This window comes from Carettochelys insculpta, chromosome 2, assembly GCF_033958435.1.
Source record: "Carettochelys insculpta isolate YL-2023 chromosome 2, ASM3395843v1, whole genome shotgun sequence".
Classification (NCBI taxonomy): Eukaryota; Metazoa; Chordata; order Testudines; family Carettochelyidae; genus Carettochelys; species Carettochelys insculpta.
The window spans coordinates 75361093-75374024 of NC_134138.1; the positions used below are offsets into that span (position 1 = coordinate 75361093).

The window sequence follows — 12932 nt, forward strand, 5'->3', positions numbered from 1 at the left end:
TGGGGGGCACCGGCTCACTGCTGCCAGCTGTCAGAGCGCGGCCCTATTTACCCGGAGCCGCGGCCAATGGAGCGGCGGGGGCGGGTCCAGCTCTGGGCTGGCTCTGTCCCAGGGGCCGGTCGCTCCGAGCGGGGAATGGGAGAGGCCCGGCCCGGTCCCGCCCCGTCCAGCTGCTCTTTACCTGCCCAGGTTACAGGAGGGGCAGCGCCGGGCGGGGACGGCCGTTTCCAGGAGTCAAGCTGAAGGGAGTTATTCAGCCTAAAAATCGTATAGAGGAGCAAATGAAAAACCCATACTTAGCTGCAGCGTTAAGTAAGGGACCACTGGGGGTGGCTGTACAATGGGATATGGAACAAGAGATCTTTTAGATGAAAGCTGGTTTTGCATTAGCATTCCTTTTTCGAACGAGGCATGCAAATGAAGGAAATTGAAAATGCAAATTAGGCATATATTTATATATCTGGCACCTCATTTGCAAACTCCTCTTTCAAAAGAAATTCTTTGGAAAGAAAAAAAGCAGTGTAGACGCGGCTCTTTCGAAAATAAACCATATTCCAAAGAACCCTTATTCCTAGAAAAAAATAGAAATAAGTATTCTTTGGAAAACACCACTTATTTTCGAAAGAGCCACGTCTACACTGTTTTTCTTCTTTTGAAAAAAGCTCTTTTGAATGAGGAATATGCAAATGATGTGCCAGATATGGAAATATCTGTCTCATTTGCATTTTTGATTTCCTTCATTTTCATGCCTCTTTTGAAAGAGGAATGCTTGTGCCAATGCAGCTGAAAAGTTTGTGAATTGGCCCCGGAGATCATCTCATAGATGGACCCTCTTCTTTGTCTTAATTTGACAAATCAGTTGCTTCAAGTTTGGTGTACTAGTATTAAAAACTAAGCCACACCCTAACTCTGGCTACAGCTACACTAGAAGCAGCTGTGGACAGACGTTTCTGCCAGAAGAGATTTTCCAGCAAAACTGCTGTCGACACAGTGCAGCTCTACTCTAAAGCAGATTGAAAGAGCCATCTGCTCTGTGGAGAGAGCGGTCAGCAGTCCGGAGGATATTTTACAACAAAACTTCTGTGAACAGATCTCTTCCAGACAGCAAAGTGGATCACAACAGCCATACACTCTGTAGACAGAGAGCAGCCGGAGTGTCTAGCCCCTCTATCAGCAAAACGGCCAACCTGAAGCTCAGCAGACAGTGTCGCCTGGTGTCCTGGAAGCCCTTTCTGTAAACAGAAGGGGTGTGTCTACACGGGCACAAATCTTCGAAAAAGCCATGCTAATGGCCATTTTGAAGATTACTAATGAGGTGCTGAATTGAATATTCAGCATCTCATTAGCATTAAGAGGCTTCCGGCCACGGCGCTTTGAAAGCACAGCTTTCGAAAGTGTGCAGCTCAGCACGGCTACACAGGCGTCCTTTTCGAAAGGACCCTGCACCTTTCAAAATCCCCTTATCCCGCTCACTGATCGGAATAAGGGGATTTCGAAAGGTGTGGGGTCCTTTCGAAAAGGACCCCCGTGTAGCCGTGTTGAGCCACACGCTTTTGAAAGGAGTGCTTTCAAAGCGCCGTGGCCTGAAGCCTCTTAATGCTAATGAGGTGCTGAACTGAATATTCAGCGCCTCATTAGTAATCTTAGAAATATGGCTATTTTGAAGATTTGTGTCCGTGTAGACACAGCCAAGGGCCCCCAGAACATCCAGACCAGCTTTTGTCGACAGATCTCTGTTGACAGATGCATTCTGCCAGCTGGCAAGCAGGGTATGCCTGTCAACAAAAGGGCTGCATTCTGTCGACTTATTGTCGCCATAACACCCCTGAAAATCTGGATGCTCTGCAGGTTTTCTCTACCAAATGGCTGTTTTGTCCACAAAACCCACGAGGCTAGACATAGCCCTTAGCTACAGTTACACTGGCGACAAATTAGAGTGCTCTCCCATTGGCTTTTATGCATGGCCACACCGTCCATGTCTACACTTAGGGAAAACTTCAAAATGCCCATGCTACTGGCCAAATTGAAGAATGCTAATGAGGCACTGAAATGAATATTCAGCGCCTCATTATCATGCTGCTGGCAGTGGCACTTCGGTTTCACTTGCATGTGGCTTGTCTACATGGGGTCCTTTTGAAAAGGACCCTGCAAACATCAAAATCAGCTGATAGGAATAAGGGGATTTTGATGTTTTCAGGATCCTTTGGAAAAGGGCCCCCATGTAGACAAGCCACAGGGGAGCACAACCAGCAGCATGCCAATGAGGTGCTGAATATTCATTTCAGTGCCTCATTAGTATTCTCTGATTTGACCATGAGCATGGCCATTTCGAAGTTTTTCCTAAGTGTAGATGTAGCCACTCTGTGGACAGAAGTATTGCTAGGAAATCTCTTCCGACAGTGACTTCTGTTGACAGAGTGCTGTACTGTAACCACAGCCTTTGAGTTTAGGTGCCAAATGTCCATGAGCAAGGGGACTGTGAGTTTGTTATTTTTGTCTTGTTTTTGTTGTCATTTTCTTCTTTTCTAGAAACAAATGTACTAAGCACTTTGGCTTCTTTAGTAACAGAGAGAAAGCCGTGCTAGTCTATATACTATCAAAACAAAAAAGCAGTAAAGTAGCACTTTAAAGACTAACAATATAATTTATTAGGTGAGCTTTCGTGGGACAGACTTTTTTGTTTTGGCTTCTTTGTACTTCCCCAATACTGGCCCTCCTGTTTCAAACGGTGACATGCAAGCCATGTTGTGTATGACTTACAAAGGGTGCTTTAACCCAGACATTTACCACAAAGGACCCAGCCCATTAGCAAGCGAGTAGTTTAGCAACCAGCTCCACAGAGAAACCATTCCCTCGAACCGTTTGCTGGAGAGGAAGGGATTTGGGAGTGGGATACACAGCAGCCAAGACTCAGAGCCGGCAGCGCTTGAAAGGTGCCGTTGTCCTCCTTCAGCAGCTGTCACAGGAACTAGGGCAGACCACACTGCACGAGTAGATCAGAACAGCGATTTAATCTAAACACAAATCAGGAATTTGCCCCCTTCCTGCCATTTTAGGCAGTCGATAGTTTTTCCTCCTCCCACCCCTCATTGCTGTTGATTTCAACTATAAGCTCTTCAGAGCAGGGATTGTTTCTTGGTAGGTATCTGTATGATATGCCCACATCCAGCTCTGACTAATGATTACTAATCACATTTGTTACGGTAGTACCTCGGGATCAACCAGAAAAGGAGCCCTCACGTGCGAGGCGCTGTACAAACACAAAGTAGTAGATCATCCCTGCCTCCAGAGATTTTACAGTTGAAATAGGACAGGGTAGGAATTGGAGGGAGGGATAAAACACACTGTTCCACTATACAGTTTGCCCTAACCTCCTATGGTGCCCCATCTTCATCCATTCTTTGTTTCATCTCCATTTCCCCTCCGCCCCAGCACAAGGCTGGTTTAATTATCTCCGTGCTGTAAATGGTCCGCCAGAACCCTCTACATTGGCGCTCCCGATGTTGTTTACAGGGGTCCAGCCTACACCTTTGCATCAGTATAAATGAACGCTCTTCTTTGGTGCGCTGCGAGCAGCTTTTGGAGGGATGTCAATAAAACCGTTGTCCAGGCAATGTAAATCAAACTTTTAAAAAAGGCATTAGGGCTTATGGGTTAGAAGCAGCATGGCTGTTTCTGATGTAAAAGTCTACCTGTAAATGATCTGGAACAAGAATAGCTGTTCATGGAATTATTCAGGAATAACTCCATTTTAAATTCACACCCTATCTGAAACCGAATTCATTTCCTCATATATTCAAGACCAACCAATCCGAAAACGAATTCGGATTCAGGTAGATTGTTGGTTTAAAGCTACTCTGAATAACTCCAAGTGTGGATGAACTTACTTTAGAAAAATGGGAGTGTCTTGTTCCTGTTACCTTTAAAAGAAGATTAAACTAAACAGGAACCAGGCACTCTTATTCTGGGGTAAAAATCCACATGGTTAGTTATTCCTGAAAAGTTAATTGGAAAGCAACCTCTTAGTCAAGCATAAAAAAGTGTTCATATACAGAGCTGGGACTATATGGATTTAAATTCACATATTTTGACATTAGATTATACCCTTCCCTCATCGATTTTTTAATCTGCTTACTGAAATCTGCACCAGCAGGCAGTATACCAGTCCTTTGGGAGAAACTAAAAATAAGGAGACATGCACTCACCGACACAACATTGTAAGTGCTTTACTGTGCCTGGAAACTATCCTGCCGCCATGGGGAACCTCAGCAAGGTACAGTAGTTTTGTAGTATGGAAGAATCTAATTACTTGGTGGGTGATTTTTCAATGGGAAGAAGCCCGAGTTTACGAGCCTTAGGATAAGTGGTCTTTATTCGTCTTAGGGTTGTAAAACAGGGTTCACACTTCATTTACATAAATGAATTAAAACCATGCTTGCTAACGCTTTTGTTTACTGGAAGATTGTTTTTTTTTGCAAGACTGGATTTAAGTTGATTGTTGTATCTAGCAAGTGAAAACATAAAAAACTTCAAATCGAAAGAGTTTTCCTCAGTTCAGGACTTGCTTCTGCTCCTGATAAGGCAGTAGAGAGGCATTGCTTCTTTTTGGTTAGCGGAAAGAGGGAGACGCTAAGGATGAGCAGAAAAATGCATGTTTCAAGAGAAAGTTTACCATTCTTTGTAGAAATTGTTTCCCGTCAGCAGCAGAGCCTGACGGGCTGGACTCAGAGAACGGGACCAAAGACAGAACTTTCCTTATTCTGTTACAAAACTGGCACATTGTAATCAAGCTGTGACGGGGACAGTACAGTAGTTAAATGTTAGAATCTCTCAACAAATTGTGTTTAGGAACATACTCACCAATCAAAACTCAGTTCATTCGCGCCTTTTCCCTAGTTTTTGTATAATCACTTTCAATAAATGTCCTAGAGAACATAGTGTAACAGCTTGAGTATGAGATTTAAGAGTCTAATTGAAAAATGTGGTGACAAGTATCAATCAGAGGGATAGCCGTGTTAGGTCTGTATCCGCAAAAACCACCAGAAGTCCTGGGGCACCTCATAAACTAACAGATGTTCGGAGCATAAGCTTTCGTGGGCAATAAGTTAGTCTATAAGGTGCCCCAGTACTTCTGGTTTTTCTTAAAATTTGGGAAAGTCAAAACTTATGCACCGGCACCTGTCACAAACCTGCTATATTTTAAATTAATATGACCGAATAACTCTGAGTGCATTTCGAACTCTTAAAAGTGAGTCTGCAGGAGCCAGAAGTCGGATTCTTAAACAAAAGAACATCAACTAAACCATCTATCAAATCAAACTAAAAAGCACCTCCCGAATATGAGATATCAAATACGTTAATCGAACAGTTGGGGGAGTATCTCCGTATATTGTTAGACCCTCGCGGTGAAATATTTTTGATTAGTGAGTAAAGGTGTTTCTAAACTGTACACGGTTCCTACCCCTCCCTCCACCGCCTCTCCAAGAAAGGGTAAATGTATTAAGTAACTCTCATCAGTAATTATTCCCAGCTCTATAAATGTTATGCAGGGTTTTCATAGAAGCCTAGGGCTGAGAGAGACCTCCGGTGGTCATGGAATCCAGCCCCCTGCCCAAAGCAGGATCAACTTTTCTCGCATTTGGTCATGGACCTAATTCATTTACATGACACATTTGGAAGTTAACCCAGGTATGTGGAAAGAGGGTGGCAATTTCACCGGGGAGGAAACAAAAGAAAATGCAGCCCATATCCAGAAGTGCCGAGACAACTTTTACATTAACAGAGGGAAAGCCCTGCTAGTCTATATACTGTCAAAACATAACAGCAGCCAAGTAGCACTTTAAAGACTAACAGAATAATTTATAAGGTGTAATGAACTTTAATAGTGTGTGGGGGGCAGGGAAAGGTTTCAGAGAGCCTCTGAACCAAGCTGTGAACCTGCATGTAAAGGAAACCACTTCAAGCTGGGGGGTGCGGGAGCTGCAGCACCCCCTCATCGCACCCCTAGTTCCAGCACCTCTGCCCTTACCTCAGAAACTGAGACTTTCCAAAAACACTCACTTATTCCAAGCCTTTTCAGACGAAGGGGAGAACCAAGACATTTTCTGCCAAAAACTATGGGTGAAGAGTGAATAACTGAAACAATTTTCCATCCCCTCCTGTGGCCTGCAATAAAGGCGTGGCAATGTAAAAGAAATACCACCGCGGTACTTTTCCAACGTATTTCAGCGTCTATCATCTATATTCCTAACTAGCAACTTGTCTCAAGGTGATATTTGATCAGCCATGAACATCTGGTTCTCTCATTGAGGAGATGAAGTATATATTCAGATTATAGTCTTCTGTTGCAGACGCGTGTTGATGAGGAAGTTTTAAGGCATCCCTTCATGGGGGTATCAGGACACCCTAATTTACACCATATTCTGCTCCTTAGTTTTCCCGGATCTGCTCTCCCGGCGAGCGGTTGGTCCGATTGTCACTGCCGTGATTCTGCTAACCCCAGCGGCAGCGTCAACGTCGGTTTCCCTGGCTACCTGCGAACAATGTGTTCAGGTCTTGCGTTAGCTAGCCAATCCAAAATAGACTTTCTGCGCTTTTCTTTACCTGACAGAACTATTAATATTTGGCTAAATTAGGTCCGCATAGCTCATCCAATATAGCAATATCAAAAATTGAAATAAATGGCGCCCTTTTCACACAAATGTATTAATTGCAGGGTAGTATTTTCCTCTCTCTCAAACTGAATAAGGGCTTAGCAGAGATTTTGAAAAAATGTAGGTAATTTAGAATATTTAAATCCAACTTCAAACACACTCAGGTACTTGAAAGTATAAATGATCTAATCTGTATCTGTAATTTCCAGGTACAAAAATGTAGGCAAGCCGTGTAAGCGACGCTTGAAAATCTGGTCCTAAATGCATACCCACTTATAACATTCCTTGGCAAGCCCTGTGCCCGACCTGATAATCAAAAGCATAAAGGATCTATCTGCTCTTAGCTAACCTGAGTGAGGAGACAGGAAATGGTCTGGAGGACACAGCACTTGTAGTCACACCATCACCATACAGTGAAAAGAGCAACAGGGAAGGAACCCCATTATGTTAGGAACCTTGAGAGTAGACCATTGTACAAGGAAAGTGAAAATTGCTTTTTAATGCAAGCCCTGCAGCTAAAATTAAGTCATGTTAAATTTCAGACATACCGCCTAAGTGCTTTGGGGCCTCATCCAAAAACCAATGCATCAGGCCCCCTCTACCGAAGTTGTTTGCAGGTATTATTTTTATCAACTGAGCCAAAACCTAATTAAAATGAATTTGGGACAAGACACTATTTAATGCACTAGATAAAAGTCGGGTTAATCACAGGATAGCTAGAGCTTCCCTCTCACTCCCATTTCCCAGAATTCATTTCTGCCACCCATGCTTCCAGCAGTACAATATTTCAGATACAAATAAAGGAAATAGATGTCAGTCTCGAAACTGAATATGAATTTCTGAATATGGATTTATAAATCCTTTGTCACCACTTTGCCCCCCCCACACTTCCTCTTAATTGAAAACGTTTTCTGAAATTAAATATTTTAATCGGACATACTTATACGAAATTCAAGTTACATTGGAGTCAGGTATTTCTAGCTGAAGTGACATTGACATATTTGCCAGGTGAGGCCTAAATGGAAGAGGAAGGCTGATCAGTGAGAAGGGGAAGGTGTAAACGCCTATTCTGATTTACTACCGGAATGCTGGGTTGCGAAATAACAGCTTCCTGTAGATTTGGGAATCAGCCATAGAAACCTGAACTCTAGAAGCCCCGATTGTCACATAGGTGTTAAGAGTATCAAAACAAAAAGCAGTCAAGTAGCACTTTAAAGACTAGCAAAATGCTTTATTAGGTGAGCTTTCGTGGGACAGACCCACTTCTTCCGACCATATCCAGACCAGAAGAGACTCAATATTTAAGGCACAGAGAACCAAAAACAGTAAGGAAGGAGGACAAATCTTTTTCTGATTTGTCCTCCTTGCTTACTGTTTTTGGTTCTCTGTGCCTTAAATATTGAGTCTGTTCTGGTCTGGCTATGGTCTGAAGAAGTGGGTCTGTCCCACGAAAGCTCACCTAATAAACTATTTTGCTAGTCTTTAAAGTGCTACTTGACTGCTTTTTGTTTTGATAGTGTATAGACTAGCACGGCTTCCTCTCTGTTACGATTCAACACAGGTGTTAGAGTATTATCTAAACTACACTGTGGGGTTCATGCTAGAGGAGCTATTGGCACCCCTCAATCTTTTCCCGTAAATCAACTCTGCCGCACACTGAGGGCAGGCTGCATTATGTCTAGGTCAGGTGGTAAAATTCGTGTTTCTGGGTTGGCACTTTAAAGATCCTGTTCCCAGTGAATTCCAACCTTTCCACGATTCACTAAATACTTGGCCAATGACTAAATATGTTAGTGTCATCTTTTCTTTCCCCTTTAACTTGAATCTCACTACAAACGTACTACTAACCAAGCTAATTTACAAGTAAATTGAGTTCCCTCAGTCATCAGCCTCGCCAAACAAAAATCACTGAAAATTCACGTATTGATATTATTAAGGAGAAAACAGTGTTTTGACGGATGATCTATCATTTTCTTCCGCCACTTATTTGAGGTAAGTCAGGGACTCAAAAGGAAGTCCTTTGGCACTGTTTCCAATATTTAAGTATAATGGAGCTCTCTTTACTGTCGCGGTTTCCATCTGAAAACAGGTTATTTATCTAAGTGGTTAGCGCCTAAAGAGATCAAGTTATCAACCATCCGTGACATTAAAATAAGTGCAATCGCACCAGTGAGGGGATATAACATGAACAGTTTTATTATTTTATCCTTTTATTTGTAAAAGTGCAAAATTAAGTCTGTACAAAACCCCAAATCCGCATGTATAAAAGAGGTGGATCCCAACAACTCTTCCAAGAGCTGATCAGTTACAGTCCGACTGTGCAAGCTCTCTGAGTGTAACAGTTCTACATCTTCAGTTCAGGGGGAAACGGGAGAACTGCACCGCCTGAGGAGCAGAGGGAGGGCTGTTTGCCGAACCTTGAGCGGGTTCTGGGTCACCTTTCAGTTCTCAAGATTCCAATAAATACCATAAATAGGAGCAAAGCACAGTCATGGCCAGGGAGTGCGCCAGTGCCAAGTACTCCCCACACACGGGAGCTCCGAGCCCTCAGGCGTCCGGGTAAGTGCAGTAATACACAGCAGTACTTGCATCCGAAACCACGGCGGAGATGGGCCCGTGGGCGTCTGGCGCTGGCAGACCGGCTTCGTGGCCCTGGAAGTGGAGCCCCAGCTCGGGCTTGCAGGCGAAGGGCAGGTACTGCTCGAACTCCGTGCGATCCACGTCGCCCAGCAGCAGCTCGTCCTGCTGCAGCGGCTCCAGGGGCTCTCGGCACTGCTGCGCCTCGGGCGGCGGCGAGGGCTGGCACAGCTGTTGCTGGAGCTGGAGCTGGAGCTGGGCCTGGGCTGTGCGGGCTGTGCCGGGAGGCGGGCACAGCTGCCCGTAGTAGGCGTGCAGGGGGCCCGGGCAGCCCAGCAGGCTCTGCAGCGAGCTCAGCTGGCCCAGCGGCTCGGCGCGGGCCAGGGGCCTGCGGAGCGCCGCGCTGGCCTGGCCCTCTGCCCCGAGCGCCGCGTACTCGGCCGCGGGGTAGGCGTAGGGCGCCAGCTGCTGCTGCTGCTGCTGACACTCGTCGTGCGGGGGCGGCGTGAAAAAGGCCGGCTCGGTCTCCGCCGGCTCCAGCGGGGAGGGGTCCGGCGTGGGCAGGGGGTAGCCGTCGAAGGCGGCCGCCAAGGGCGGGCAGTCCCGGTAGTGGCCCAGCGCCGGGGGCAGCGCGCTCTGCACGGCGGGGTAGCCCGGCTCCGGGTAGGGCAGGGCCAGGCTCTCGGCGCACATCCTGCTGCCCTCGCTGGCCAGCCCGGCAGCCGGCGCCTCAGCCAGCCCGTGCGCCAGGAAGCCGCTTTCCACGCGCTTGAGTCGCTTCACCTGCTTCCGCCGCCGCGGCCGGTACTTGTAGTTGGGGTGGTCCTGCATGTGCTGCACCCGCAGCCGCTCCGCCTCCTCCACGAACGGCCGCTTCTCCGCCAGAGACAGCGCCTTCCAGGCCTTCCCTGCGGGGAGAAAGGCGTAACCCTGGGCTCCTGCTCCCTCCCTCCCTCCCGCGCCGCGCCCAGCGCCCAGGGCTCGGTCCCCCGTAGCCTCGTGAGCCCCCAGCCAGGCACTTCCACTCTGCCCCTATTGCCCGGGCTCCCCCATCCTCCCTCCGCCCGGCCGCTCCCATCCTCTCCCCACCATCCCGGGCGCCGCACACCCTCGGGTCGGGTCTCCGAACCTCGTACGCCCCCACCCAGCCCCTCCCGCCCGCCCGCCCGCCCGCAGCCCGCACCTACTGCACAGCGTACAGCTCCCCTCCAACCCCGGTCCGGCCGCACAGGCCGCTCTTCCCTGGAGCTCCCGCCGCGGCCCCGCAGCCGCCTCCTCCCCGGGGCAGGTACCAGCGCCTGCGCTCCCTCGGGGACCTTCCCTGCACCGCGCTGGCAGCGATCCCGGCGCTCTGCGCTGCCCGCGCTGTGCCGCCCGCCCGCGCGCCGGCCAGTGCTCCCGCTCCCGGCCGGCTGCGGCACGGAGGGGAGAAGGGGCCCGGCCCGGCCCCTGGCGGACACTCACCCAGCATCTTGCTGAGCTCCGCGTTGTGCAGGTCCGGGTTCTGCTGCGCCAGCCGCTTGCGCTCGTCCTTGGCCCACACCATGAAGGCGTTCATGGGGCGGCGGATGCGGGACTCGCTTTTGCCCCGGCCGCTCGCCGCCCCCGCGCCGCCCGCCTCGCTCTTGCCCTTGGCGTCTGCCAGCGGGCTCAGGGACTCTGCCCACTGGCACGGCCCCAGCGTCGGCATCATGATGGGGAGCGGGCACCGGGCCTGCTGCGTCTGGTCGTCGCTGCTGGCGTAGCCCGCATCGGGGCTGCTCATCTCGGGCCCGCCGCAGCCACCGGGAGGAGCCGGGCTGAGCCGGACCCGCCTCCGCCTCCGCCTCCGACCCCTCCCCGGCCACCGCCTGGGGACAGGGGCCGTTTGCGCCGCAGCCCCTCGCGCAGGCTCAGCTGGGGCAGCGGCAGGGAAAGCTGCCCCGCGTGTCGGGCTGGGCGCGGGGACTAAGTACCAGCTGCGCCTCTGCTGGGGGGCACCGGCTCACTGCTGCCAGCTGTCAGAGCGCGGCCCTATTTACCCGGAGCCGCGGCCAATGGAGCGGCGGGGGCGGGTCCAGCTCTGGGCTGGCTCTGTCCCAGAGGCCGGTCGCTCCGAGCGGGGAATGGGAGAGGCCCGGCCCGGTCCCGCCCCGTCCAGCTGCTCTTTACCTGCCCAGGTTACAGGAGAGGCAGCGCCGGGCGGGGACGGCCGTTTCCAGGAGTCAGATCTGAATGCGAGGGCAAAGAGCTGCTGCCGGGACATGCTGTATATCACCACGAAGCCTTTGGTGTACCTATGTAAGCTTATGTTCCATAGAGCTGAAAACATCCCCATAATACATCTTAATTATATTACTGAGGGTTTGAACTGGCACAAAACAAGAGCAGCGCGTACTTGTTAGGTCTTGTACACGCAATGACTCCTCTGCAGCCCCTGCCTTCAAGCTTGCAATCTCATTATTCAAGGTAGAGAAATGTTGGAAAAAGGAATATAAGAGAAGAGCAGAGCCTTCAATATGTTGCCACAGACTGAATGTTAGCTCCATAATGGGTTTACATTTTAGGTGGAGTTTGCCTAGGTTGGAGTTAGCGAAATAATTAGGCATATTTTTACACCTCCTCTCCCTAAAAGTTTCATAACTAGCCTAGAAATATCTAACTCGGCAGCCTAGAGGGGGAAAAAACCATCTTTCACATGGGCATCTCAGTTTGATTTTAGTGAACTCTTCACTAAATTAAAAGCTGCGTCTTCCTTGTAATGCGTGCAAACTAGATTTTCTGTTACGTGTTTCTAATATATACAGTCTGGAGGTGCTCATATAGCGCTCGGTAGTTGTGTTGAACTTTGCAACCTCTGCACCTTAAAGATGCTTTGGGCATTCAGAAGTATGATGAACATACCATAGCGTTTCCCTGAGTATATAAGGTAAACAACTACTATGTAATTATGCTTCTTATATCTAACATATGGCTGGGTCTTTTGAAATATAAAATCCAATTATATACGTGATTCATATTGTATATATTTATCTATTAATTTGTGTGTTCACGTGGCATACGCGGTAATCAAAATTACAGCTTTTTCATAAAGTCTGAGATTGATGTTTGCATTGCTTGATGGCACTATTAAATGCCTGAATGCTTATCTTAGAACAGCGCCGAGCTTTAAACACAAGATCAAAGAGGCTTATTTGGTTAGGGACACCTTTGTTTGGACAACAGCTACGGGCAAATAAGCTGATACTACATGAATCCTCTTCTCAATTCATGAATGAAGTCAGCCTCGCCTTTAACGAAATACAGCATTTTATTTTATGTTTCCTGTCAAATGATCTATTCCATTACAAGTGAAATATTTAGTAGGGATTCAAGAAAGCAATACCTTGAGATGCTTTACTGTTCCAGAAGTAACTAACTTTTATGAGTGGGAGCCTTTTGGGCCCGTTCTTGGTTTTGTGTCCCCTTTTCTAAAGCCAAGGAAATGCGTACGTGTCTTACGAGTCTGCTCTAAATTCTTGTGTTCAAACCCTAATGTTCGGCGTGTATTTCGTATAGAAGACGGCATGTATTCTAGTTGCGAAGATTTGCAAGGGTAGTTTCAGTAACTTCCTTACAAAGAAAAGCACATTTGGGGTTTTCTTCCTCTGAATGTTCATTCGAGTTGAGGAAGTATAGAATCAAGCACGCAAAATTTAAAAACGCCAAGGACACGAATTTCAA

General features: G+C 48.1%; 1 protein-coding gene across 1 annotated transcript; it reads right to left on the bottom strand.

Annotated features, from left to right (window-relative positions):
• Positions 1-8885: 8885 nt before the first annotated feature.
• On the bottom strand, positions 8886-11805 carry LOC142008563 (transcription factor SOX-17-like). Its single transcript, XM_074985792.1, has 2 exons — positions 10695-11805; positions 8886-10138 (listed from the first exon to the last, which is right to left on the bottom strand). The coding sequence occupies exons 1-2, from the start codon at positions 10993-10995 to the stop codon at positions 9201-9203; spliced, it is 1239 nt and encodes a 412-aa protein (XP_074841893.1). The 5' UTR covers positions 10996-11805; the 3' UTR covers positions 8886-9200.
• Positions 11806-12932: the final 1127 nt, after the last annotated feature.

Bases quoted from the DNA above. Each gene is read 5' to 3' on its own strand.
- LOC142008563 (XM_074985792.1), bottom strand. From the start codon at position 10,995: ATGAGCAGCCCCGATGCGGGCTACGCCAGCAGCGACGACCAGACGCAG. The intron at 10,139-10,694 runs GTGAGTGTCCGC...TTCTCCCCGCAG, and splicing joins GGAGCTCAGCAAGATGCTGG to GGAAGGCCTGGAAGGCGCTG.